Consider the following 27,958-nt stretch of genomic DNA (forward strand, 5'->3'; position numbering starts at 1 on the left):
CTGACGGTGTTATTGTGTTATATCTCTCAGGTCACTGCTGAACTGTTTCTTAAGGACGCGACTTTAACATACTGTTCAGAAAACATTCAAATATTACAAGAAATTTTGACTTTGAAGCAAATTATAAACAAATTAAGGACAGCTCAAGACTTTTGCACATTACTGTGTCCTGTTGAAGGAAATATTGACAGGTGTTTGCTTCATACATGGATTACGGAAGTAAGAAAAAGAGAAGTGACCTTTTAAAAAGCAGTTTTTAGGGTTAGAGATGTAACCGCTGGGCTGGTCATTATTACAAAGTTGTCATGTTTTAGAGCTTCAGATGGTCTTTCTTACCTTCCAGGCAGCCAACGTTAGTTTCTTTCATCCTAAGTAGGCAGTTCAAGTTTAAACCTGCTGACTTATTCATGTAAAGTGAGCAGTATTTCATCTGTGTGCTGTTAGATTTATATTTGTTTTTGTTTACATTAAAATAAACTGGAAATATAAAGAACTGAGAGCAGATCCCTGAGGAACCCCAGAAGTCATTGTGGGCTTGTATTGATTCCTAAACCAAGCTGCTTATGAATGTATTTATTATAAACTAAAGATTGAGATTGACTTTGAAAGATTGACTGAGGCTGCCTGGAATGTAGGAAAAACAATAAGAAACCATGACAGTGATCTTTGGGGGATTTCTTTAGTCACATTTTTATGAAGCAGTAGTTTATAACATTAATATGAAGTGAGCTGAAACTCTAAAAACACAGAACTGGCCCTTTAAATAGCATTGGCATTAAGTGTTGTGGCGTTGATGAAGATCCTGCTGGCAGAAACGATCTTCAGTCAGAAAGGTGGATGGTCAGGATGAACCTGGACACTTCTCTGTACATATGTATCATATCTTTTGTATGATATGGGATAATAACTGATAGAGACAGATGTGACTTTGTATATATATTTCTTGCAGCCTGTTAACACTGTACCTTCTCTCAGTGACCTCCTGCCTTTACAAATGGCTCTTCTGTGTTTCTGTCTCATCATTCTGGTGATGAATATTTATCGTCCACCATGATCGCAGCACATTGTTCTGGTAGTGATTTATTCCCGGGACAAAATAAAAATGTCCTTTGCTGCCGTGTTGTTACACAATAAAAATGATTGAGGTGTCAGACCTGGTCTAACCCTGGTTATTGTCTCAGATACGACGCATGGCTTCAGTTGGTTTCCTTCATTTGTTTCTTGCTATTTTTCAAACACATCTGCTGCTTAAAACTTTATGAAATAGCTGCACTCACTGTTAAAAGGAAACCCGGAAGAGCAGACACAACAAATAGAAGTGATAATAAAAGCTCCATCCCCACAACTTTACTGGCCTTATGGATCAGTTTATCAAGTCTGTTGGCATCTGCGACCCTCAGCCTGCTCCCCCAGCATGCAACAGCATAGAGGATCGCACTGGCCACAACAGATTCATAGAAAATCCTGAGCATTTTCTGGCAAATGTTGAAGGACCTCAGTCGCCTCAAAAAATAGAGAAAAAACTGGCCCTTCCTGTAAAGTGCTGTGGTGTTTTTAGCCCAGTTGATTTATTTCCAAAATTCCATTCAAAACATTAAATTTTCATAGATTATAGATTCAGGGCCCACAACTTAAACGATTTCAAGTACTTAGTTGTTTATTTGTACATAAGTTGGGCTTCCAGCTCATAAAACCCATGAAAACAGGATTTCAAACAATTAGAATACTATGAAGACATCACCATTTACTTCTCATTTTTGCAGGAAAAAAAAGAAATAAATTAGGATCACATCAAATTAATCAAAATGCGATATTTTCAAAATGATATGTCAATCTTCAATACTTGGTTGGGAATCCCTTCGCCTTAATCACTGCCTCGATGTGCCGTGGCATTGAAGCAATCAGCCTGTGGCATTGCCTGGTAGTTATGGAAGCCCAGATTTCCTTGATGCTTGCTGTCAGCTCTTCTTTGTTTTGGGGTCTGGTGGACCTCTTTTTCCTCTTGATTATACCGCATAGATTCTCAATGGGGCTTAGGTCCGGTGAGTTGGCTGGCCAGTCAAGCACTGTGATGGCATGGCAATCAAACCAGGTTTTGGTGCTTCTGGCGGTATGGGCAGGGCCTAGGTCCTGCTGGAAGATGAAATCTGCATCTCCATACAAATCCTCAGCAGAAGGAATCAGGAAATCCTCTAAAACATTCTGGTAGACTGCTGCGGTGACCTTGGATTTAAGAAAGCAGAGTTTACCAACACCTGCATTCCACCCCAAAACACGACAGACTGTGGATATTTCACACTGAACCTCAAGCAGCTTGGGTTCTGTTTCTCACCTGTCTTTCTCCAAACACTTGGACCTTGATTCCTGAATGAAAGGCACACTTTACTTTCATCTGAAAAGAGGACCTTGGACTACTGGCCAACAGTCCAGTCCATCTTCTCCTTGGCCCAGTTGAGTCCTTTGCGACGTTGGCTCAGGCTCAGAAGTGGTTTTGAAGCTTTGACTCCTGCCTCATTCCACTCTTTCTGGATCTCTACCAGATTCTTGAATCTTCTGTCTGATAATCCGCTGAAGGCCACGGTCATCTCTTCTGCTGGTGCATCTGCTCCTGCCACATTTTGCCCTTCCATTAGACTTTCCATTGATATGCTTGGACGCAGCACTCTGTGAACAGCCAGCCTCCTTAGCTATGAACGTTTGTGGCTTACCCATCCTATGGAGGGTATCAATGATGCTCTTCTGGTCAGTCAAGTCTACAGTATTCCCCATATTGCACCTAACTGAAACAATTGGATCAAAGTGAAGCAATTTAATGACACCTGGAAAAACCTGTGCAGGTTCTTTGTGTAGTAGATGAATTATGTGTGACACTCAGTTGAAATCATTCATGCCCTGCAAAATTTGGGCTGATGTCTTCATAGTATTCTATTTTTTCGAAATCCTGTTTTCATGGGTTTTATGAGCTGGAAGCCCAAATTATGTACAAATAAACAACTAAGTGCATGAAATCATTTAAGTTGTGGGCCCTGAATCTACAATCTATGAAAATTTAATGTTTTGAAAGGAATTATGGAAATAAATCAACTTTTCCATGATATTCAAATTTTTTGGAAAGGGTCTGTATATTATGTGATACTGTCATTAGCTATTCAATATATATATTTCCTGTTTATTGTGCACACTGTCACTTAAGCGCTCATTGCAGACTCAGTAACCAGGAGCTTGTGGTTTCTGTAGTCTTGCAGTTTTTTCCACTCTTTTGAGCTGTAGCCGATTGAAGGAGGCAGGTGGTGTATTTGTTTGTGGTGGCACAAACGAATTCTTGGTATCAGAGTGATCTTTGTGAACTGCTTACAAACTGTAAACACACATAAATACATAAAACACACAGGTCCGTGTCACTAATATAAGAATTGCAGACAATATCCATGTGTTTATATTTTACAGAAAAGAATTATACTGTAAGTATTATGTATAGAGAACTGAACTGATGTTATATATAATGTTATAGTTAAATATTATATGTAGGTTGTAAAATAATGTACTCAGTCTCTGTGATTGATATAAAACATGTAAAAGTTCTGGCTCTTCTCCAGCGAGCATCATGCAACATCGGGACTCCACCAGCTGCTAGGTTCCTGTACCGTATCAGCCTGCACCTAATCTGTGCCTAATCTAGGAACTAGTCTGGGAACTGATCAGATAATCTGAATATTTAACCTGTGGTCTGTGTAGCCAGAGAATATCTATAGAAGAATTTGTGCCAGTCATTGTTCAAAAATGAGTAAAGTAGACAGCACACTCTGCTACCACACTTTTGTTTGGTAAGGGTTCTGAAAATCTAAGAGATCCTCTGTTTTCAAACTGTGAACAGGGCCAGTTTAAGCAGAGAACATTGTTCTCATTGAGTTGTTTTCACATCAAACCGCACGCATGCAGGAAGTAAAGAAAGGGAAGTGGTTTGAGAGCTCCGTAAACAGTCTGCATCAGTTGGTTGGTACAGGATTTACACCTGTCAAAGCACAAATACCCAGTGTAAAGTTTAATTGTGATTCAGTTTTTTCTTGCTGTTAAACGTGAGACTGACACAGTCTCACGTTTAACGTAAGCTGCTGAGTCACAGTTTCAAATCCTTTGAACAGCACTGAAAACAAAATGTTTCATCTCGAAAGCTTCATCCAGATATAATGATCAGTTTTAATTACTACTAACCTCTTTTCAAACTCAGAGCTCTTACCAACACTTTTTACTGTTTGCATTCAGGCCATTGCAGGACGTTTGACAGCTGCTGCTTATTTCACTGTATGTGAAGCAGGACTGGAGCTCACCGCACATTAACTTTCATGAGATAGTTCCTCCCTCCTACAACCTCACATGCTCCCACTCCGTTATTATGCCTTTTCAACAAAACCAATAAATGTGGGACAATGCTGTCAGAGCAATTTCAGTCCCAGGACATCTAAAGTAAATATTTTTGTAGTAAAGTGAAGGCTGACTTGGTGTATGCAGGAGAGTTTGCCATATTATAATAATAATAATAATAATAATAATAAATGAAGCAGATACAATAGGGCCTTCGCACTCTGTTCTCGGTCCCTAATAACTTTATCTAAAAGAAATATATGAATACAACAAGAAACTGTTTATTTAAATTTAATAACCATAGCACAAAACAAAATCTGTACAAGATTAACAGAAGTAAACATCATAAACAGTTAATGCAAAATCATTGTTCATCCTCTTGAATTAAAAAGTGTTGTTTAACTTGAACAATTTGTCGCTATAAAGAGGCCAAATTACAAAAGGTGTGCTACTGTGCTATTGTGTAAGTATTTGTAGACCTGACTTTTAAGAACCTACAAAGAGAAACAACTGATGATCCAGTGAAGACACTATGAGCAGACTTACTGAATGGAGCAGAGATTTTATTGAGGATTGACAGAAAAGTGCATCAAGCAGGAGATGATTTTATGTGGAACAACAGAATAGAGAGAATTTGAACAAATCTAACATGAAAGGATCCAAATGTTTCCACTCAGCCTGAGTCATCAGAAATATTTCAAGCAGTCATTCAGAGCATGAACACACATGAAGAATCCAATCGGATGAAAGAAGATCAGATTTCAGGACTGGACTCTTCACAAACACTGAAGTTGGATTTCTAGTCCCCATCTCTCTCATCATGCAATGATCTTTCTACTGTTACTGTACATCAATTAATCGTGTATTATTAGTTGAACACAATTTTAAAATATTGCATGCAGTGACTTTTACATAAAGCTAGGCTATGCTTATTTTTAAGAATATTAAAATGCATTAATAACATAAGAAAAAACAATCTGCTGAATTAAAAGGCTTGAGCATTATGTGATACGGTTAACTGTCATTAGCTATTGGAAGATTAAAATATGAATAAAAATTAAAGGTGGAGTTTTTTTCAAACAACAACATCCATACATCACTCACATGGTGTCATATTAGACAAGTGCTGCTGAGCCTGCACCTGCTTAACTTGCCTGTATTATTAGACAAGACATGCTCCCCTCTCCATCATTATCATAACCTTCCTGACTAATATGAAATATTATAGAATATATAATAATATTAAAGAAGTTATCAAACACTTTTTCAAACTCTACATCACACATGTTAGTAAATGTGGTTAACTAGAGGAAATTCATCTGTTGGGATGAAAAATCACTGAATCTCGTTTATTCCACACATGGTGCAGACAGTAATTGATGTCAGAGAAGTGAACACAGACCAAGGATTTACAAGCACAGATCAGCATTTTATCCACAAAGTGCACGTGCAAACAACCAGAAAACAGCTGCGGACCTCTCAGCTTACCCAGCTCCTGGATATCGACAAACCCATAAAACAGAGACTACAGTTTCCTATGAGCATGAAACAAGTGCTTTCAGCATCAATAGCTGGTTGCTGACACAAGATGGGAGTAATGTAAAGGATGGATGCAAAGGACTGAGGAACTTAATAACGGTGCAGTCTGGGATGAAAGGAGAGAAATTTATATTTGTTTATTTATTAAGTTGACAAATTTTGTATGACCTAAAAAAAACCCAGTGTGGTTTGTTGTGCAAATTTCCATATTTATCAAACAAAAATTAATCAAAAAAGCGAATGATTTGATGTTTAAAGTATCTCCACAGCTCAAAATCAAAAATTAAAAGTTTTTTTTAACTTTAGTGAATCTTTGTTTTTTCACTTTTTTTTGATCATACTATAACTGTACTGCAGAGCTACTTTGGTTCCTTCATCCACTCTGCTTCTCATCTCCTCTAGTTTCTGGACCTTCTCCATGTTTCCTTCCTCATCCATCTTCTCAATCAGGAAGTCCAGGTGGACAATAGTGGACGCTGAATCAGCTTTCAGAGCGATCTGCTCCAGTCTGACAAGATGTTGGTAGGACTGATCCAGGAACTGTGACTTCTCTGCTGTCAGTTGGTTCATTTCACGTTCAAGATTTTGCAACAAGCTCAGTGTGTTCTGACTTTCTGCCTTGTGCTTTTCGTACTTCTGTTTCACATCTTCTATAGCCCTCTGAATTTTTCTTGTCTTTGTCACATAGATCCAGTTGTCTTTCACATGATCTAATGCAAGACACTTTCCAGTGCAAACAGTGCAGCAGCCATCTTTCATGACCTCACAGTGTTTAGCATACCAGGCCATTGTGCATCCAGGATAGTGACAGTTCTCCTCACAGACTTTACAGCAGACAGCTCCTCTATAAAAAACTAAATACATTCCACCATTTATATGTTTTTTATCTTTGTAGACTTCATCAAGTTCAACAGTGAAATTCTGATGTTTTTTCATCCCTTCTTTATGTTTCTTCAGAGCTTCTTGAATCTGTCTGATTTCTGTCTGCTTTAGTTCAGTGAGTTTGATTCTCTCTTGCAGGTTTTGGATGCAGGCTGTCAGTCTGATCCGTTCATTCAGAACATCCACAGTTTTGCCAAGTTTTTGAGGTGAAGTTTTTTCCAGAAAATCTGTGAAATCTCTCATTCCTTTCTCTGATATTTGACCAGCAATTTTCATGTATTCTCCTTCCTCTGTTCGGTCTTCATGCTGGCAGTTATTAAACAGGAAGTAAACAGGCTGGTTCTTCTCATTTTTCGCACAGTTTATTTTTGCTGCTTCAAGAGCTTGAAAAGCATTTTTAGGACGTCTTCCATCTGAGTGTGTGATCAGAGCTACAATGCTTTTCTCCATGTCTTTTCCAAACAGAGACATCACTGAATCAAAGATGTATGACAGTCGGTCACTCAGTCGATTCTCACTCGCCTTCATCACCAGACCCACTGCATGAACTTCATGAACTCCATCCTCTGATCGGAACAAGTCAAATAATCTTTGAATGACAATCTCATCACATCCAATCCCTCTGGTGTCTCCGTATCCAGGAGTATCGATGATGGTCAGAGAGTAGGGCAGAGTTTTATCTTCAAAACCAAAGATCTCGTACACGATCACATCTGAAGTCTGACTTTCTGTCTGACTTGTATTTACGTTTTCTACGATCTGAAACCAGACTTCATCCTCCCACTTCACTCCCATGGTGTAATTGACCAGAGCATTGATCAAAGTAGATTTTCCTGTTCCTGATTCACCCACAAGTAAGATGGTTTTATTTGTTTTTATCACATTTTTTTCACCAACAGTCATTCTTGTCAAAGTTCCAAATGTCTCTTTCTTTGGTCTCAGCTGGTAGACAGCAGGAAATCCTGAAGAGATCAGATCAACATTTTCATCCTCTGATAATCTGTTACTGATCCTGCATAGAAGAAAAAAATAGACTCATTACTTGCTTAAAGTGATTATTTACATGTCAGGAGTCCAAAAAAATCTTCTTGTGATTGCTTTGGCCATGAGCAGACTGCCACAGTCATCCACAGGTAGCACAAGAAGTGCTAACTGGTCTCCAAACACTTCCCAACTAATAATAGCTGAGTGCTACAAAAAAACAGAAATGGAGAATGTTGCCTTCACAGTAAAAGTTGTTGCTTTTGAAATGAAAGACCTAGCTTTTACTTTGAAGGTGAACCTTTTCTATTTCTGGTTTGAATGACACTTTTGTAAGTTGTCTTGCTGCTCAGTTGGTGAGTGATTATAGAAAAGCCAGGATCTCCCAGACAACCTGTGGCTGACCACAGTAATCTGCTAGTAACCAAACCAATCACAAGCAGGATTCTGGGTAAGCAGACTCTTTGCGACAGATTTCATTTAGGGAAATCATTCTCCAAGTCTGTGTGACTGAAGTTAGCTTAAAAAATAAACAGTGGCACAGGTCCAGAGATGGAGCAGCTTCAACCTTACGTAGGCTCTTGAGACGCTCGGCTACAGTACATTTGCATAGTCATTATGCAAATGTACTGTTTATAAGATTGGGGAAACCTGCAGTCAGCTGAGACTGAAGAAGTCACTTGGATGACTGACGAAACGTTTCTCCCACAAAACTCTACGTCCAAATGAACAGAATCAACTTTTGGAGAGAGCAGGTAAACAAATTCCACACAAAGACGTAAACACAATGCGTGGACCCGACCCATCAGAATCTGTGAGATGTCAGCTTTCTCACCTGACAGAATGTACGCAGACATGCCGTCGGGGCTGAAAGCTGACATCTCACAGATTCTGATGCTGCAGGTCTCATCACTCTCCAACCAAAATTGACTGAACCAGCAGCAAAAGATATTTGATAAATATCGTCATTAATTTCTTCTTATCTTTGCTGTTTTGCTTCTATGATAAAATCACACTTCCTGCACAGCTCTTTCTCTCTCTCTCTGTCAGTGTACTAAAACAGTTTCCCATCTCAAATCTCTGTTTTCTGCATTATTCCCTCGCTTATTACGCATCAGCTTTTTTTTCAAAAATGAAAAATGAAATTCTCATTTCTGCTGTTCAATACCGAAGAAATTTAGACTTTTTAATTGCAAAACTCTTAGCTGTGTCTAAAAAACCATTTGTAACATTACTCTGCTTCACTTCAGCAGCATCAGTTACTGTTGACATGTTGATTCATGGTTTTCTTTCATTTTTGTTCTACTGCAGAATATTTTTAAGGTTATCTGCTATAAAAAACCAGATCAGGAAAATCTCCTTCATGTTTTTCTGTGTTTTATTGTTACTTTGACACAAAGGTATCTGCTGTGATGTTTACACCTCTGATGAAGTCTCACAAGTATCAGGTTTCTTTTTATAGATATGAAAAATATGAATATGTACTGATAAGTGATCAGAATTATAATATTTCTGACTGTCTGAGGCAAAATGTCCCCAATTCAAATCGAGTCGGATCGAAATCGGGGATCGAATCGAATCAGGACCTTGTGAATTGAAATGATGTTAGAAATCAGAGACGATACCCAGCCCTAATTTGTAGTTACTCAGCTGCATACATTCCTGCTCTTTAGGCTGCAGGTCTAGTCTTTCACTCTTCTTTCCTATAGTGTCAAATTCAGCTCATTTTGACCAGAGTCATTTTCACTCTAGTCTACTTATTTTCTTGCCCACCGTCTCACAGCCAATCAACTGTAGGTGTTTGTGCTTTAAATCTCAGTGTTCAGGGCTCACAACAGAGAGTTTCTGCTAAGTGTCCAGCTACTTCAGTTCTACCAACACCATCTAGACTCTGGGATCCTGCCCTACGTCCCTTCAGTTGTTGGACTCCAGTCTGTCAATTAGCAGTTTATTACTTCAACTCTGTACTTAAATAAATCTCTCAGATCATTTCTCCTTATTGAAGTGCTTTTAGTTGAATGTACATACCTTAATGCTGCTCTGGTTCTTTCATCCACTCTGCTTCTCATCTCCTCCAGATTCTGGACCTTCTCTGTGTCTCCTCTCTCCTTCATTTTCTCAATCAGGAACTCCACGTGTACATAAGCTGACACTGAATTAACGTTCTGCTGCAGTGTGACAACAAGTTGGTAGGACTCATCCAGCCACTCTGACTTCTCTCTGGTTAGAACTTTCATGACCTCATTTAGACGTTTTAAAAGTTTCCCTTTGTTCTTAAACTTCATTTTTATTTCCTCTTTGGTTCCCTGAACTCTCTTTCTACTGGTCACATACCTCCACTTGTCTTTCACATGATGTGATGTAGGACACCTACGAGTACATGAAGTGCAGTGGCCCTCTTCCATAACCTCACAGGTTTCAGGGTTGCAAGCAATTGTGCATCCAGGATAGTGACAGTTCTCCTCACAGACCATACAGCAGACAGCTCCTTCATAAAACCCACCACGTATAAGTCGTTTCTCTTTGTAGACCTCATCAATTTCAACAGTGAACTTCTTATTCTCCTGGTTTTTATTCATCAGAGCTTGTTGAAACTGTTGGATTTCTGACTGTTTCAGTTCAGTCAGTTCAATTCGTTCGTGCAGGTTTTGGATGCAGGCTGTTAGTCTGATTCGTTCATTCAACATAAATGTCTCCAGTTGTTGAGGTGAAGTTTTCTCCAGGAACTCTCTTAATCGACGTAATTCTGTATTTGTTACTTTCCATGCGTGCAATAGAAAAAACTCATTTTCATTTTTTCTCAGGAGGTTCTGTTGGTTATTAAACAGGAAGTGAACAGGGACATTTTCCTTATTTCTGACACATTTAATATTTGCATCATCAAAAGCTTTAAGTGTAGTTGTAGGTGTTCCAATCCCCGAGTGTGTGATGAGAACAACAGTGTTTCTCTCCACATCTTTTCCGAATAAAGACAGCACTGAGTTGAAGATGTACGTGAGTCGGTCAGCAAGACGATTCTCCCCCGCCTTCACCACCAGACCCACTGCATGAACTTCATGAACCCCATCCTCTGATCGGAACAAGTCCAATAATGTTTGCCTGACAATTTCATCATGTTTAATCCCTTTATTTTTTCCATATCCAGGAGTATTAATGATGGTCAGAGAGTAGGGCAGAGTTTTATCTTCAAAACCAAAGATCTCGTACACGATCACATCTGATGTCTGACTTTGTGTCTGACTGCTCTTCTCTATGATCTCAAACCAGACTTTATCCTCCCACTTTACTCCCATGGTGTAGTTAAACAGAGCGTTGATCAGAGTAGATTTTCCTGCTCCTGTTTCACCCACAAGTAAGATGGTTTTATTTGTCTTGTTTGGATTTTTTATACCTACAGTGACTGTTGTGAATGTTCCAAAGTTCTTTTTCTGCGGTTTCAGCTTGTAGATAGCAGGAGGTCCTGAACTGATCCACACACTGTTCGATGAGTTTTTCTTCATCCTGCAGAATAATCAAACAATTTATTCAGTATGAAATTATATGTCTGTATCATTTGTGTTTGTACATAATTTTTCATTTTCATTAAATTTATTTAATTTATACAAACTTATATGCTTATTAAAACTAATCGTTCTGCGTAGATCTCACTGCATGTTTGGAGTAAAGAAGTGATATAATAGATGATAAAACACAGTTTCCATCAATACATTTTCTACCTCTTGTCTGAAGCTGCGTCATGGGAACAGCAGCCTAACCAGAGAAGGCCAGACAACCTTGTCCCCATCCGCCTCCTTCGGCTTATCTGGAGAACACAGGTGTTCCCAGGCCAGCCGAGAAATGTCATCTCTCCAGCATGTCCTGGGCGTCCCCCAGAGTTTATCCTCTACTTCTGGTGGAACTTGCCCGTAACACTTCACCCAGGAGGAACCCATATCAGATACCCATATCACCTCAACTGGCTCCTTAGAACGGACTCAGGTCATACTCTGAGTCCCTCCTGAATGACTGAGAACCTCACGCCATCTCTAAGGGAGAACCCAGGCACTAGTATCCTTGATCTAAATGTTTTAGCCACTTCCCAGTGCTTGTGCCCATAGTTGATCCAAATATCGCTCAACCTGCAAATTGACAACTTCGGAGCCTCCCTTCATTGCACCTGTCAACCTCCTGCTCTGCTATTTCCTCATTCAAGAACGAGACCCTTAACTTCAGTAAAATTACTCAAACTCCTCCACTTGAGCACTTTGCCCAATTCTGGCTGAGACCTGTGGCCTCAGACTTAAAGGTGCTGATTCTCATTGCATGTGCTTCACCTGCAAACTGCTCCATTACAAGGTGAAGATAATAAATAAACAAAGTCAACAGAAGCACAGAATTTGCAACAAAAAACTCAACTAAAGCTTATCAGACACAAGAAGGCAAATCATTGCAAACAAACAGATTTTAACGTTAAAAAAAGTGAAACAATAAAAAAACAAAACCTCTGAGATTAAAAATACAGCACTGGGGTCTGCACAGAGCTCAGCTGGTATGTTAATGTTAATAGCACTTTAAATGATTTGGAAAAATTTTACAGCAGCAAATATGCAGAGATGCAGAGATGAGGTTTACGATTTGGTGAGCACTCACAAAGGCTGGAAACACTTTACCTGGTTTTTCACGTGCACTATTATTTGCAAACTTGTTTTTGAGTCATGGTACCCTTTGCAATGAAATATTTTTAAAAACTGAAATGCATCTCAAACATGCCTCTTCATATGTCAGTTAAAAAACAAAAAAACAAACCCAAAAGTCACCTGGCAAAGTCAGCTCTGAGTTTCACCCACTCTGAGCCGTGACAGGAAGGATTTGGTTTCTCACTCTTAGCTGGGTTAACCTGTGCATACTAAAGCTTCTGTGTGCATTAAAACAACACCGTTGCTTTGTAACATGATGACTGAATTCTGGTGCTGACCGCAAAGTCTGACATCTGTCTAGAACAATGTCTGCAGCCATGTGAAGGTCAGAAAGGTCTGCTGTGGGCAAACTACTGTATTAGAATACCCTTATCAGTATGAGGGGGTGAACATAATCGCTTTCCAAAGTACAAAAACCTCCCACTGAGAGGACAGCTTCAGAATAACACAATCTTAATGTGTATGCAGTCTGTAAAGATAACACTGTTTTCCTTGGTACAGAGTGTCTACTACCCACCAGGAAGGCTGCAGATGGATTCTTTCATTATTCTTTTGTAAACTGAACCTTTACTTGCGTGACAATCACAAACACTGAGCACCTCCCTGCATGGTCTCCAACATCAGCTTCAGAGTGTTTCTTGACTTGTAAACTATGATCCAGCTCAGCTCTTCAGGTCATCTGGAAAAGTTTGCCTGCTGATGTTGCTTACAGTGTAGGCTTTTCGACTGTGTAAAATAAGTGTGTCATATGATAATCCTTCGTCCAGGATGTTAACATTTTTCCTGAACACTCACTATATTTTGTGGACACAAATCTTTGCCCAAGTACAGGTGGATTCTGTTCATGTTTTTGAGCTGCATAAACACAGCTCAAAAACAGTCTGTCGCTAATGAGCAGCTGAGCCGATGTTGAATGATTCACATTAGCAGCCTATGCACTGTTTTTCTTGGTCTTCATGCATAAATTATACGAGAGTTTGCATGTTTTTGTTGGCTGAATACATTTCCAAACAGCAGATGATGATCTGCTGAAGGTGGACAAACCCTCCACCTTCAGGTGTGCCACACATTTGAATTTTGCTTAATATCTGTCTTTTAACAGAGTTACTGGTCCAGGAAACTCAAAGCTGTGGTGGCAGCTGAGATGTGCATGTGGTCAGGTGCTGATTGCTTTTTTAATCTATTTTTTTTTTTTGTCTGTATTGTCATTGTTTTACTACCTCAGAGGATGTCATGTTCCACTGATACCTAAAGGTGGCAGTAATTCATCTACAAGCTGTTTGACCACAATTAAAGATGAACAACAGCAGGCGAGTAACTACCAGAGATCAGCTAATGAAGTGTTGTGGTCACTCACTCTGTTGCCATGGTGATTATGTGGCTGAAGGAGTCTTCACACAGCGATGCTTAAACAGGCGTTGGTCTCTAGGGAAAGAAATCGAGTGTTTATTTGATATTGACGAGGACACTTAAATACAGAACCTGTGTTTGTTCCCCTCTGTGACGCTCTCACATCATCTGAGTGCAGAATCACTCAGTGTCAGAATTACAGAGAGATACTGAGAGACTGAGAGTTTGTTCTTTCTGCATTCATCGAGGTTTCTACAGTTTATTGTACAAAAATGAACTGTGCTCACTCATGAATACATCTGTAGATCTATAAATAGAAATATAAATCACATTTATATTTTGCTTTCCTGCTTTAAGTTTTCTGTAATCAAAGGTATTTTAGTTTTTGATGATAACTTTTCTCCTTCTTTCCACACTGTTAGATTTATTTATTGAATAATTTGGTTCAGTTTTTGTGAAATCATTTAGTCTGAGTTTGAATCTTAGCTTCTTACCTGTTGTCTTGGTTTCAGGAAGCTTTCTGATGCTGAGGAGGCAGAGAGATCAGAGGGGCGTGAGTGTTCAGAGCTTTTATACTGACAGGAAGAGACAGATACTGTGTGATCACATGATCTCACAGCAAGTCACGGCAGGAGTTGCTGTACCTACTTTTCAAAATGAAGACTTTCACAGGTCTTTGAAAAAGTACCCGTAGGTGGAAGTGGGGTATGTTTAGAAACGTTACCTCAACCTTTTCAATTATTTACTATAATCCCAGTGATGTGAACATTAAGGTCAATGCCTGCAAAGATCAAACACTTAAATAGCTGAGTCTTGTCCTTGTATGTTCATATTGCTTCACAAGCTCTAAAGAAATAAGGAAATGTGGACTGTTAGGATGCCTGGGTCGTTGACCCAGGGTTTTTGAGTTTATTATATTATTTATCATTTCCAGTCTTTGGTTTCTTTGTTAGAGTTCTGTCTTATGGTTTATGTCTCTGTGTAATCCTTAGTTGCTGTCTCCCCTGTCGGCTATATCTCCGTGTCTGTGTCTGCCCTGGTCCCACGTCTCTGTTCCCTCTGTAGTGCCTGCCTGTGAGTCTGTGTCTGTAAGTTCAGTCTGGGTTATGTTTCCTGTTTTACTTTGAAAGTCTGTGTCTCATGTAAATGCGTCTGGCTTTGCTTCCTTTGTCTCGTTAGGCCTGATTTGCCCCAGCTGTGTTTCCCTCCTGTTACCCATTCCCTGATTGCTCCCTCTGTGTATTTAAGCCCTGTGTTTCTCTGTGTCCGTGTTGTGATCTACCCTTGTTTATGCTGTGTGTTCTGTCTGCCTGCTTATGTAAGTTTATTTGGATTTTTGTTACGTTTTTGCCGTCCAGCAATAAAAGCTGAGTTTGAAGTACACGTTTGCCTGCCGTGAGTCTGCACTTTGGGTCCACTACTCCTGCCTGCACACAGCGACACATGACATGGATTTTCTCTAGTGATGGGCAGATGAAGCCCCATGAAGCACTGAAGCTTTTCATCCAATTGGTTCACCCCAACGCGAAGCTTCATGAAGCTTCATTTGCTCTAGCAGGACACCTACTGGACGTAAAAATAATAGCTGGCATGAATTTGAAGAGTGTGGCATTTTGCACACAGCCTGTAAATGTCAACAACAAAAGGAGTGTGTAAAACATGTATATTGTAGTGATGGCAGTATACTGTGTATATTTATACTGGCAGTATGGGAATGATTATTTGGAAATGCTTGAAATGGAAATGATCATTTACTGTGAGGTGAGGTGTGGTTGGGGTGTGGACAGTGGTTGTGCTTTTGTAACGTTGAGGTATGGACAGCTACACACTGAGGCTTTGAGCCTCAGTCCTGCCTGTTCCCATTTTATTCTGTAAAAACTAAATTTTCACTGCTTTTACGACCTTTTTAGTGGGGAGAACATAGCTAGGATTTAATGATTTAACAAATCTTTTAAATCCTTTGTCCTCCACAATGCTAAATGGCTGTGAGTCCTCAATCACCATGCTAACCAGGTCTTCATCTATTTGAGATTGTTCTCCTGAGGAAAGACAATAAAGATAAAGCACAAATATAAATATCACACACGTAACTTATAACAGTTGTATAATATTGTTATATCATTTAGTAACATTACTGCATGCTATATTATCATGGCATTTGATGGCTCACCTGGTCTTGCTCCACAATCGCTGTTCCCCTTATTCTCATGCAAAGCTCTGTAGTGCCTAAGCATGGATGAGGTGTTGTTGTTATATCCCAGCTCCCTGGCACATAGCAAACACTTCACCTTGTACAAAAGTCAAGACAGCTCAACATAAATTGTATTGCAGCATCAGTATTATGGAAATACATCTTCTGTAGAAATTTACATACCTTGTTGGGAGGAATAAGATCAAAATGTTCCCACACAGGGGAGGACATCCTCCTCTTCTTAGCTGGCTCCATTCTCTCCTGACTTTCTCTCCTCACTCTCATAAACCTCCAAACTGTCTCCAAACTCTCACTAACCGCAACTCTCCATCAAACACCCACATTTTGAATGAAGTCTGAGGGTTTATATCTCTGTCATATCTCGCGGCAAAGTTCGAACCACTTCATGAACCAGTCACGTGGTACAGCCGGGCAGCAAGGCTTCGGACGTCATCATTTTCAGCTCCTCCCATAAATGAAGCAAGCCTCGATACGCGCTTCGCGGAAACGCCCCCTCCATTACTCGACACACGCTCCGAAGCCTCGATACAGAACGTCCCATCACTAATTTTCTCGGACATTCGTTTTAGTAACACTCAGCCAAATTTAAAATATTATGATTTGTTTTTCTTTAGAAAAAATGCATTAGCATTTTCAGTATTTCATTTCATCTATTAACATTTTCCTTTATATTATGATGCTGGATTATTTTGATACTAACGAAATCTAATTTTATTAAAGCAGAAATGGTTAAGTAACAGAATTCGCCAAATGATCCTCTAATTTTTTTTTAAGATTTCTGCATTATTATGGTGATCTGGTGATAGTTACCAATGATACGCAGCACAGGACACATGATTTGGGTGTGCCTCATACTTCAGGACCTCACACAATACCAGCGACCTCTATCAGAAATAAACCCTTAAATCAGAAATATATTGATCACTGCTTTATTGTTTTCAGAGAGAAACATGGGTGTAAAAACCTGAGCTCATTATTTTGGTTATCAGGCCTGCATCACTCTGTCCCTGGTTTCTGAGCTGCTCTTGGCAGAAAGCTGGTTATTATTGAAATCTCTGGGTCTTTGTATATCAATGCTAATCCTGTCGCTCACCCTGCGACTGGCATCACAATAATTAGCCCTGCTTTGTAAATTGGTTCCTTGGCAAATAAACTGCTGATCAGATGTTCGTCCAAGAGTGTGAGGTTCAAAGTTGAGTTTTGTGTCCAGCTCTTATTGTTGTTTTTGGAACTTCTAAACATTTTAGCAACTTATGGTATGACATCACACCCCATGCGCCACCTTGTCAGTTTTGCTGATTGTTTTCATTGAAGTCTTGGATGATCCGTTGCTGTAAATTATGGGATGGCTTTTTCTCCTGTCCTTTCATAAATTTAATAAATGGTTCCAGTATATCCATTGCTGAAGGAGGTAATAAAGGCAGCACTGAAGATTTCTGTGGCAGAAACAAGCTTCCATAGTTTTTTGCCTTTTCTTCTCTGGGAGCTTGTTGAAGAGTAATCTGCTGATTGAGTTCAATGTGTTCTGTTTTAAAAGCTCACTCCTACCTGCAGTCTCTTTCTGATGCTTGGTCTGAGAGTTTTTCTCCTAGATTATCCCAAATGGTCATACTGACAAGAAGCCTCGGGATATGCTGGATCAATTACAGCTGCAGTCAGCTCGGAAGCACAAAGGTGGATGTGTTCAATGTTTAGTTTTCATTGCTCTTTATGCCTGGGACCGTTTTACTTAGTGATATTAAAGTTTAAATGAAATAGAGTCATTGCACAGACATGGTTCAACCAGAACTGAGAAAGAAGTCGAAGAAAATAAAACAAAGATTCTCACATGCATCAAAAACTGTTCACATTTCTTCCAAAAAAGCCTTTTTCACTTTGCAAAAACTTAGGGTTGGGGTTTTGGTCCTCACCATGACCATTTAGATTTCACTGGGTTAAAATTTGGAAACAATAATCCTAAAGGTATCCAGCAGGTGGAGCTAAAGAACGTTTTCCCTCCATTTACTACTAAAAATATAAGAAGCATACAGTACTTGGTTGAGATGTAACATTTTAAGAACAAAAGATACCCCCCTGCCAGAGCGATGGTGGCTGAGACGCAGCGGAGCAGAGGTATAAGTGCCTGGCTTAAAACAAGACACATTAGCTGCATTTTACCTTCAGTTACTCTTCATATAGTTGGTAGGAGGCAGGCCATGTTTCTTTTTACTGAAAAACATTACACCAGGTAACCTGCAGTGTTGAAAACATGTTTTCCATCGATGTTTGCTACCCTACAATCCGTCCTGCTCTGTAGTAAAATCAGCGACATTTGACCGTCCTGTTGCTCCCATTGAAATGTATACAGCCTATTTAAAATCTAAAACTTCAAATTGTCCGTAGCCTATTGTTGTTACCACTGTCCTGTTTGAAATGGATACTAACTAGCTAACTGACTGAATGCCCCTTAACATTATAACTCCCATTGTGTGTGTGTGTGTGTGTGTTTGTGTACAGAGAGACAGCCAAGTTCATAATGGATATAAGGAAGTTTGTTTTGTTTTTTTTTAAAAAGGAGCCACATTCAGGTAAAAGTGTAAGATCAAATGATCCGTCTCTCAAAAATAATGTTGGATCAGTGTTTCAATGTTTATATATTTTAATAGATGTTCATGTGGTTTGGTTATTTGCCTTTTGGTTGAAAATACACTGAGAGAGGACTTTGTGTTAGCGATCTTAATAGTATTTTTTTCATATTAATGTAATTTTTCACCTAATTGAATCTATTTGTGTATGATTTTCAGTCCAAAGAGGAGAACGTGAGGAGAAAGTACAAGGTCAGGAAGAACCAGGTAAGAAAACAGACAGGGAACAGTGACAGGCAAAACAGAAACTGTTAAACTGACAAAGAGAAAAAACCAGATTTTACTCAAACAATCTGGAAGTTGTGTCCTCCCTATATTAAAGCTGCTGTACAGAATCTGCAAAACAAACTGGGTTGAAACATTTGACCCTCTTTAACAACATTCCAATATAACATTATCATTGATTGGGGAGATTAAAATTAATAATATATTTTTATGTGGTTCAACCACAACTCTACTAAAACCTCAGCCAGTAATAGGTAGGCCAACTTTTGGACTGTCCAGTTGTCTGTATGACTGCCGCAGTACATACATCACATTTGCACACTATCAGAAAGTGCCAAACAGCCCTGGTGGAGTGAGGAGCTGTAAAGAGAAGCAGATGCTCTGTTTATATTCTAAAAAATTTTAAGCTTGTTTCAAAGATTCTGTACTGCAGATTTAAATGTTTTCCAAAAGCACACATACACTTATCAGTGTTTCTCAAACTTTTTACAGTGTGAGAAAATGTCAAGCTCTCCCAAGTACCACTATGAAAGCATGAAACTCAGAAACTTTACAACACAAAATTAGTATTATTAAATTAATAAAATTAGTGCCTGCAATAAAGATTTTTTCATACATTCTATACATTCTACCACAGGCAAAGCTGCCTCCATTTCTATAGTTTTTTTATTAATATTTTGTAATAATTTATTCTGTTTTGGGAGTGTTTTTTTATGTATCTGTATTATACTGTTTACTTTTTACTCACTATTGGCGTCATTCCCCCCCCGTAATTAAGGTTACGGTATGTATTTTTTTTATTCCAATCCATTCTTCCTTTGCAGCATTTAAATAACCTTTATCAGATTTGATAATTTTGTTACAGTCTTTTCAAAAAAGTGTTCTGGTTTTCTTCAATTGTGTGAAAATGTACAAAACGGTGATGTCATGTTTTGTGACGAGGACCCAGGCACAGAGAGACTTAATTTAATTTAATAAAGAAATTTGCAGACTTGCACAGAGATGGTAAAATTTTGATGACTGATAACAGAGACGAAGACAGCAGATGACGAGCACATGGAGGAACAGGGGTTTAAATGCACCAAGGAGACAGTCAGAGGGAACACGGGACAACTGGAGACATGTAAGGATGCAGGGACTGAAAGAGCCAGGGAAGAAGTCTCATCGTGACGAGTAAAGTTCATTGCCTGGCTGGGCAGTTCTCTGGGTGCTCAGCACCCCCAAAGCTCCACTCCTAGAATCGCCCCTGATTAGATCTATTTGATTAATAAATCATTTTAATAAATAAACCTTCCCCGTTTAAACATGTGCCATAGTGTGGTCTCCCTTTGCATGTGACTTCTTGATGTTTGTTCACACACACACACACACACACACACACCTCAGCATAAATGAGTACACCCCAATTATATAGCCACACTTAAGACTACACAATTCGAATTAACAGGCATTAAACCACAAGTAGAGCTGGGCGATAGAACGATAACGATATGTATCGCGATATAACTTTTACTCGATAGAGAAATTAAGCTATCCCGATAGACCTCGCCGCTCTTGTCCTCAAAAAAAAAAAAAAAAAAAGGTCAGCCAATCCAAATTAAGTAGCGCAGAGCCGAACCAATCACAGCCGCAGCATCACGTCGCGTGACTTGTTACGTTCAGCACAAGTGCCAAGCCGCACGTGTGTTTGTTTGGGAAGCAGCCAGCGGGTAATGGAGGAAATGAGTGTGCCGACTAGAAAAATCAACCGAGCGTGACCGAAGAGAAAACAGATGATGGTTCCAATGCCGGAGAGATTGTCGAACGGAAGAGCCATAGAAGTTCCGTAGTGTGAAGGTATTTCGGCTATTTCAAGTCTGACAAAAAACAGAGTAGCGTGCACTGTAAATTGTGCCGAAAGCAAGTCTGGAAATACAATAAACTGGTGCATGCGTCACACTGTGCGCCACGTTATTGTTTCGGTGAAATGAATTTCTACAATACTGTTACTGTTAATTCTACTCTCTGCAGTGTTTAAATGCTTACATATACACACAGTTACTGTCCCTCCACACATACGACTCGGTTCTGCTTCTATGCCCCAGCTTTGTTTACTTTTTCCCACCGAGGCTTCTAGACTTCTGATTGGCCAGCATTTCGGCACGGTTAGGAATCTAGCGCCACCTGCTGCTTTGGCATGTTCATAGCAGCGTTTTCCTTCATTTCTGCCTTTATGTGTGGACGGGATTATTTTTTAAAACGAAAACGGAAAATCTCAGTTTTCAAAAATACCCGTGTACGTGTGGACGTAGCCTCAGTCTCTGACTGGAAGCGCTAATTCGTCATTCGGCTTTTGTCAGACTAAAGTAACTGTTAAAACTGTTTGAAAAGCTCAGCTATACAACAAGGAGAGATTGAGAATTTCCTTTTAGTTCTCAATTTATTTGATATTGACAAAAGTTAGTCAGTTTTGTCTGTTCTTCTGTAAAACAAACTAAGATTTATTTTTAGAATTAATATTTTGTTTCTAAGTGGAATTGACAATTTAGCCTGTTTCGTTTGTTCTATTTTGAAACTTAAACGCTTTAGCGGCTGCCTTTTGTGTAGTTTGCAATATTTGCCTTTATTTATCTGAAAAAGTCTCATGTTCCTTAAGTACATCTACCCTGTTGAACTTATTATGGGAAATAAATATTTAAATAAAAACAAGCTGCTGATTATTTCACATTTTACTTGTGAGCAACGGCACATTTAAATCTTACAAATATAGTTATTTGGCTTATATCGTGATAGATATCGTTATCGCCTGAAATGAAAAAAACATATCGTGATATGAAAAACTCTCATATCGCCCAGCTCTAACCACAAGTGAGTCTAATGATTCATTTAAGAGGTGTCCAGCAGACGGGTAACTATAAAAGGGCATTACTTAACAAATAAAAGCCCTTCCCATTTCATGCTGTCAGCAATGGCTCCACATGGAAGAGAAATGTCTGAAAATCTGAGAAAGGAAATCATTTCTTTACACAAAAAGGTGAGGGCTACAAGAAGATCAGCAAATCCTTACATATCAGTCAAAATACTGTAGCAAAAGTGATCCAAAATTTTAAGAAAGATGGAAGTGCAACCATCGTACAGAGATGTCCAGGCTGCCAAGTTAAGTTGACATCTCAACAGGAGCGTCTTCTGATGAGAAGGGTTGAAGAAAATCACCATGCAAGTTCACTGCAGTTAGCTAAAGCAGTAGAAAGCCAAACTGGAGGGACTGTTTCCTGTGACACCATACGGTGCACACTCCATAGGAATAGCATGCATGAGTATCGTCCACGAAGGAAGCCTCCCCTAAAGACCATGGACAAAAAGCATGCCTAGAATTTGCTAGGGCTCATGCTGAAAAAGATGAAGACTAATGGGACTCTATACACCGGAGTGATGAAACAAAGATCACTGTTTTTTGGAACTAATAGTTTATAGCTGCATTTCATTGATGGTATCATGAACTCAACAATGTACTGCTCTATAAGATGCTGCCATCACTGCGTACACTTGGTCGTCACGCACTTTTCCAACATGACAATGATCCGAAACACACATCTAAAGCTACTGTTGCATTTCTGAAGAAAAACAGGGTGAAGGTGATTGAAGGGTGAAGTAGGTCTCCTGAACCCAATCGAACACCTGTGGGGAATTCTGAAGCGACAAGTTGAGCATCACTCTCCAGCATCCAGGCTCTAAAAGAGGTTATTCTTGAAGAATGAAAAAAGATAGACGTTGCAATATGTCACCAACTTGTTCATTCCATGCCTAGAAGACTTGGTGCTGTCCTTGAAAATCACAGTGGTCATACAAAACACTAGATATAGTAGTTTATGTTGTGCGGTGTATTCATTTTTGCTTCAACCAGTTTGAGTAAAACTGAAGATTTTATGATCTAAGTTACATTATTAAGCTTAATTTCATGTTATGGAGTTAAACAAGTGTTCAGTAAAACTCAGCCTTGTGAAAATTTTGGATATTGTTCTTTCGTTCACTGAGCTACTGTTTAATTTTGTACTTTTTAAAGGGGGTGTACTCATTTATGCTGAGCACTGTGTGTGTGTGTGTGTGTGTGTGTGTGTGTGTATGTATATATATATATATATAATACGGCTCTGTGTCTTTTTACGTTGTGCACTGGTTCACTATCACTCACAAAAATTACCAAAACACAACACAAATCCCGCCAATGATTCACTTCCTTATAAACCGCTGAATCAGGTACCCAAGCTGTGAAGTACCAAATGAAGCTTCGGATGTCTGGCGTGAATACAGTACCTTGTCCTCCAGCACTGCAGTGAAGAACCACGGAGCCACTTTAGACTTCTAGTTTTGATAAACCTGCCTAGATCAGGTGACCCTGAACAAGGAATCATCACTGTTACAATTCTTTTTCTATTTGAGGTTTACATTGTAGTTTAAAGTCTAGGTCAAAAATAATTGAATAAGTGAATTTATGCTCTTAGCCTTAATCTCACTGTCTGATAACAACAATGACATCACTCAAATCCAAGAAAATCTGACCATGCTCACAAAGTATAACACACCTTTTAGTTTAGCTGCTGGGGGACTTTCCCAAGAGGCACTGAGCACGATGGAGTTGTTGGATACAACTTATTAACCAAACTCATTAGCTGATAACACTAAATCTTTTAATGTAAACTGTGTTATTTTCAACTCCTGAAAATGGTAAATCCCTAAGGACCCCAAAGCGCTTTACACTGCATTCAGTCATCCACTCATTCACACACACATTCACACACTGGTGATGGCAAGCTACATTGTAGCCACAGCCGCCCTGGGGCGCACTGACAGAGGCGAGGCTGTGGGACACTGGCGCCACCGGACCCTCTGACCACCACCAGTAGGCAACGGGTGAAGTGTCTTGCCCAAGGACACAACGACCGAGACTGTCGGAGCCGGGGCTCGAACCGGCAACCTTCCAATTGCAAGACGAACTGTGAACTCTTGAGCCACGGTTGCCCCGAAAATCATCAGTTGTGATGAAAAACAACTGGAGGCGATGTGTTAATACCAATGGGTGACTTCAAAATTATTAAGTCTCTTTCTTTGCTCTTTCTCAGCTTTCCTGAGAGGCTATATAATACAGTATGCCTCATTTAAAAAGAGGCAAAATATTACTAAACTTCAAAATCTAGAACGTCAAATTAAACTTGCTGATTTAAAATTTAAAAATGATTGTTCTTCATTAAATTTGAATGAATTGACCAAGTTAAAATATGAATTTAATGCAATACTGTCACAAAAAGCTGAATTTTCTCTATTTCGTGCTAGACAAAAACACTTCGAGGAAGGGGATAAGGCCGGAAGGCTCTTAGCAAGATATATTAAACAGAGAGAGACTATGGCTATGATCTCAGCTGTTAAAGATAATAATGGACGTCTTTTCTTTAAACCTAAAGAAATTAATACAATATTTAGTAACCTTTATAAAGATCTTTATAGCTCGGAATCAAGCATTTCAGAGAGTGATATAAAGAAATTTTTGTTATCTTTAAATCTTCCTAGGGTGACAGTGGATCAACTGAAATATTTGGACACTCCCATTACCGTTGAAGAGATAGTGGGAGTTATTAAACACCTGCCCTCTGATAAAGCACCAGGCCTGGATGGATATACAGCTGAATTTTATCAATCCTTTCCAGAAGATCTTGCGCCACTGCTTTTAAACACTTATAAGGAATCTTTTCAAGAGGGTAGGCTCCCACCTTCACTATCTGAAGCCATCATTACACTTATCCTAAAGAAGGATAAGGACCCCACTGACTGTAAAAGCTACAGACCGATAAGTCTGACCTCCTATGATAGTAAGATTTTATCTGGCTAATCGATTAAACCGGGTAATAACCTCTCTTGTACATGTAGATCAAGTTGGTTTCATAAGCTCACGCTCTTCAGCTGATAATATTAAGAGGTTAATTGATATTATGTGGGCGGTTCAGGGCAGCCATTCTCCCATAGCTGCAATTTCGCTGGATGCCGAAAAGGCATTCGACAGAGTCGAGTGGAGATATTTATTCGCTACTTTAGAGTGTTTCGGTTTTACCAAAAGCTTTATTAATTGGATTCAGCTTATATATGCACACCCCAAGGCATCAGTACTCACAAATGGAATAATAGGGCCTTCTTTTGAACTAGGTAGAGGAACCAGGCAGGGGGATCCCCTCTCTCCACTTCTTTTTGCTCTGGCCCTTGAGCCGCTGGCAGTGGCTATTCGTAGGGAGCCCAATTTTCCAGGTGTCAGTATAGGGAGAGACTGTCATAAACTGAGGTTGTACGCCGATGACATTTTGCTTTTTATATCAGACCCAGAAAAGTCTTTAAACTCCTTGCAGGCAATAATAAATACGTTTTCAGCTATTTCTGGTTATAAGGTGAATTGGACCAAATCAGAGGCCCTTCCGTTAACTAATTATTGTCCTAGGTCACTTTTTCAAACCGGTATGTTTTCCTGGCCTCAGAAGGGCATTAAGTATTTAGGCATCACCTTCCCGCCTCATTTGTCAGACCTGATAAAGATAAATTTTGAACCTTTACTCAGTGATATGAAAATTAATATTGATCGCTGGTCTCAGATGTATCTCTCAATGTGGGGAAAGGTAAACGTAATCAAAATGGTATGTACACCTAAGTTCAATTATTTGTTGCAGGCTCTACCAATTCATGTTCCTTTGAAATACACCAAACAGTTTGACCAGCTCTGTAAGTCATTTATATGGAATAATAAAAAGCCTAGATTGAATCTGAGAAAACAGCAAAAACCAGTGGACAGAGGTGGGTTAGGGATGCCTAATCTACTTTTATATCATTATGCTTTTTCTCTTCGGCATTTGGCACATTGGTTCTTACCCCCTGAGAAAGTGCCTCCTTGGTTTTCCATTGAAAGTACTGCTTGCTCGCCATTTACACCATTATATAGCTTATCAACTAATTTGTCCCCCCGTATCCAATCACACCCGGTACTTTCTCATTTGAAAGAAGTATGGAAAAGAATGTCCAAATTATTCACATTTGATCCATATCTTAACCAATCTGCTGGTATTTGGTATAACCCCAAACTTTCTATTTCTAAACTACCCTTCTTTTGGAAGCTCTGGTTTCAGAGAGGTATAACAGTGTTGGGGGATCTTTATGAAAATAGTATATTTAAATCATTTGGAAAACTTGCAGAAGAATTTGATTTACCTAGACAGGAATTTTGGAAATACCTGCAACTAAGACATTTGATGGCCAATACATGTGGTTCATTCGCAAAGTTCCCTTTAAGCTGCGATTTTCTGGAGGAAATAAAAAAAAAAACCTTTGGGCGTGGACAAGAGGCATCAGCTTATTACAAAATGCTTTTATTAGCTTCTGATCCTAACACACTGTCCCTCAAAAGAACGTGGGAAATGGACTTAAATCTCAACTTTACAGTGGAGGAATGGAATGGCATCCTCAGGAATCTGAAAAAAATGTCACGCGAATTGAGTTCAAGATTGGTTCTGTCACAGTCTGGCGAGGGCAGACTGTATGAATTGAAAAAGGACCCAAAATGCAGACTCCAAGGAACAGGGAACAAAACTTTAATGTTAACAAAAAGCGAGCCGTTTAATATGGCTGGTAAAAAAGGTACAAACAAAGGGCAAGGCAAACTGAAGCAAAATTAACACAAACCTAAACTGGGAAATCTAAACAAACAATAAGAAAAACCTAGACAAGAAACTTGGAAGCATGGCATAGGAAACATGGCGTGGACAACAGACGACCTGACAATCACACACTGAAAACAGAGGACTTAAATACACAGGAGGTGATTAGGGGAAGTGGAGACACATGAGGAAACAGCTGGCACACATGAACATAATGACGTCACAGTGGGAGAGTAAAACTGAACATGATGAACACAGAACACCAGACCTCTTCACAATAAAACAGGAAACATAATGAGACATAGACATGACAACCCGAACTTGACAACGTAAGACACAGACATGAAACGCATGAAGAGCAGGGGAGATTTAACATGGTTGGAAACACGAGGGGAAAATAATAACTAGAAACACTTAGGCATAATAATACAAACTTGATAACATAAGACACGCAGCATGAAACACGAAGGGTGAGGGGAAGCTTAAATACAGGGGAAGAAAACACAAGGAGTCTAATAACCTAATGAACAAAATAAACTCAAACTTAAAACGCTGGGTCAAAAGACCCAGGACCATGACAGGTTCAATTTAAGATTTTAAATAGAGTATACTGGACACCCTCACGGTTGCATAGGGTGGGTCTAGCGACTGATGATGCATGCTGGAAATGCCAGCAAGGAAGTGGCACACTTTAACATTTGCTCTGGGGGTGCTCCAAAGTCCAAGATTATTGGATTCATATTCACACTGTAGTAGAGAAGGTTGTAGGTCAAGGGGTCCCATTTATGAACAGTCTTTATGTATTAGGAGACCCTTCAGCTTTGAGTCACTTATCCACTTCTCTTGCTCATTGGGTACAAACGGCGATTATGCTGGGGAGGAAGCTGCTGGTGAAAGAGTGGAAGGCCTCATCGACTCCTACCTTCTCTCAGTGGTATACCTCTTTGGGACAAGTGGCAGCTTACGAAAGATTATCATATAGACTGCTAAATAGACTGGACGACTATAATGATAAGTGGGCTAACTACTTTTTACATACAGGTCAGTGACGTATCCGGCTAAAGTAGTTAAGGTCGGACTAAATAGGATAGCTGTAATGTGGTCTATGTGAAATGTTGGCATCATTTTTTTTTTTGTGGGGGGGATGGAAATATGCATTGATTCTCAATTTGTTCTGTTTTTGTTACTGGGAATGTCCATTCTGCTATTCTGCTATCTTTTGGTTTGTTTTTTGTTTTTTTGGGAGGGGGGGGGGGTGTTTGTATATTAAAATCTAATAAAGTTTGAGTCATAAAAAAGTCTCTTTCTTTGACCTAGAGAGAATGGTTCTAAGAGCTTCCTGGCCTCTTAATTGCCTGAGCAGGTGAGATAGAGGGAGTTGTCAGAGTCATATTGGGATACACAATCTTGTAGAGCAGATGTGGTCAGAAGGCAATGACC

General features: G+C 39.4%; 2 protein-coding genes across 2 annotated transcripts in view; both read right to left on the reverse strand.

Moving 5' to 3' along the window:
* Positions 1 to 27,958, reverse strand: part of LOC101470943 (scavenger receptor cysteine-rich type 1 protein M130) — a 254,258-nt gene that overhangs the window by 192,815 nt on the left and 33,485 nt on the right. The gene's annotated exons all lie outside the window — the stretch shown is intronic.
* LOC101477029 (uncharacterized) lies at positions 4,745 to 14,319 on the reverse strand. The gene is made up of 4 exons (XM_004561866.4): positions 14,285 to 14,319; positions 13,798 to 13,865; positions 9,793 to 11,265; positions 4,745 to 7,795 (listed from the first exon to the last, which is right to left on the reverse strand). The coding sequence occupies exons 2-4, from the start codon at positions 13,806 to 13,808 to the stop codon at positions 6,223 to 6,225; spliced, it is 3,057 nt and encodes a 1,018-aa protein (XP_004561923.3). The 5' UTR covers positions 13,809 to 13,865; positions 14,285 to 14,319; the 3' UTR covers positions 4,745 to 6,222.

Source organism: Maylandia zebra, linkage group LG7 (assembly GCF_041146795.1).
Source record: "Maylandia zebra isolate NMK-2024a linkage group LG7, Mzebra_GT3a, whole genome shotgun sequence".
Classification (NCBI taxonomy): Eukaryota; Metazoa; Chordata; class Actinopteri; order Cichliformes; family Cichlidae; genus Maylandia; species Maylandia zebra.

Bases quoted from the DNA above. Each gene is read 5' to 3' on its own strand.
- LOC101477029 (XM_004561866.4), bottom strand. The intron at 7,796-9,792 runs GTATGTACATTC...TCTTCTATGCAG, and splicing joins AGAACCAGAGCAGCATTAAG to GATCAGTAACAGATTATCAG.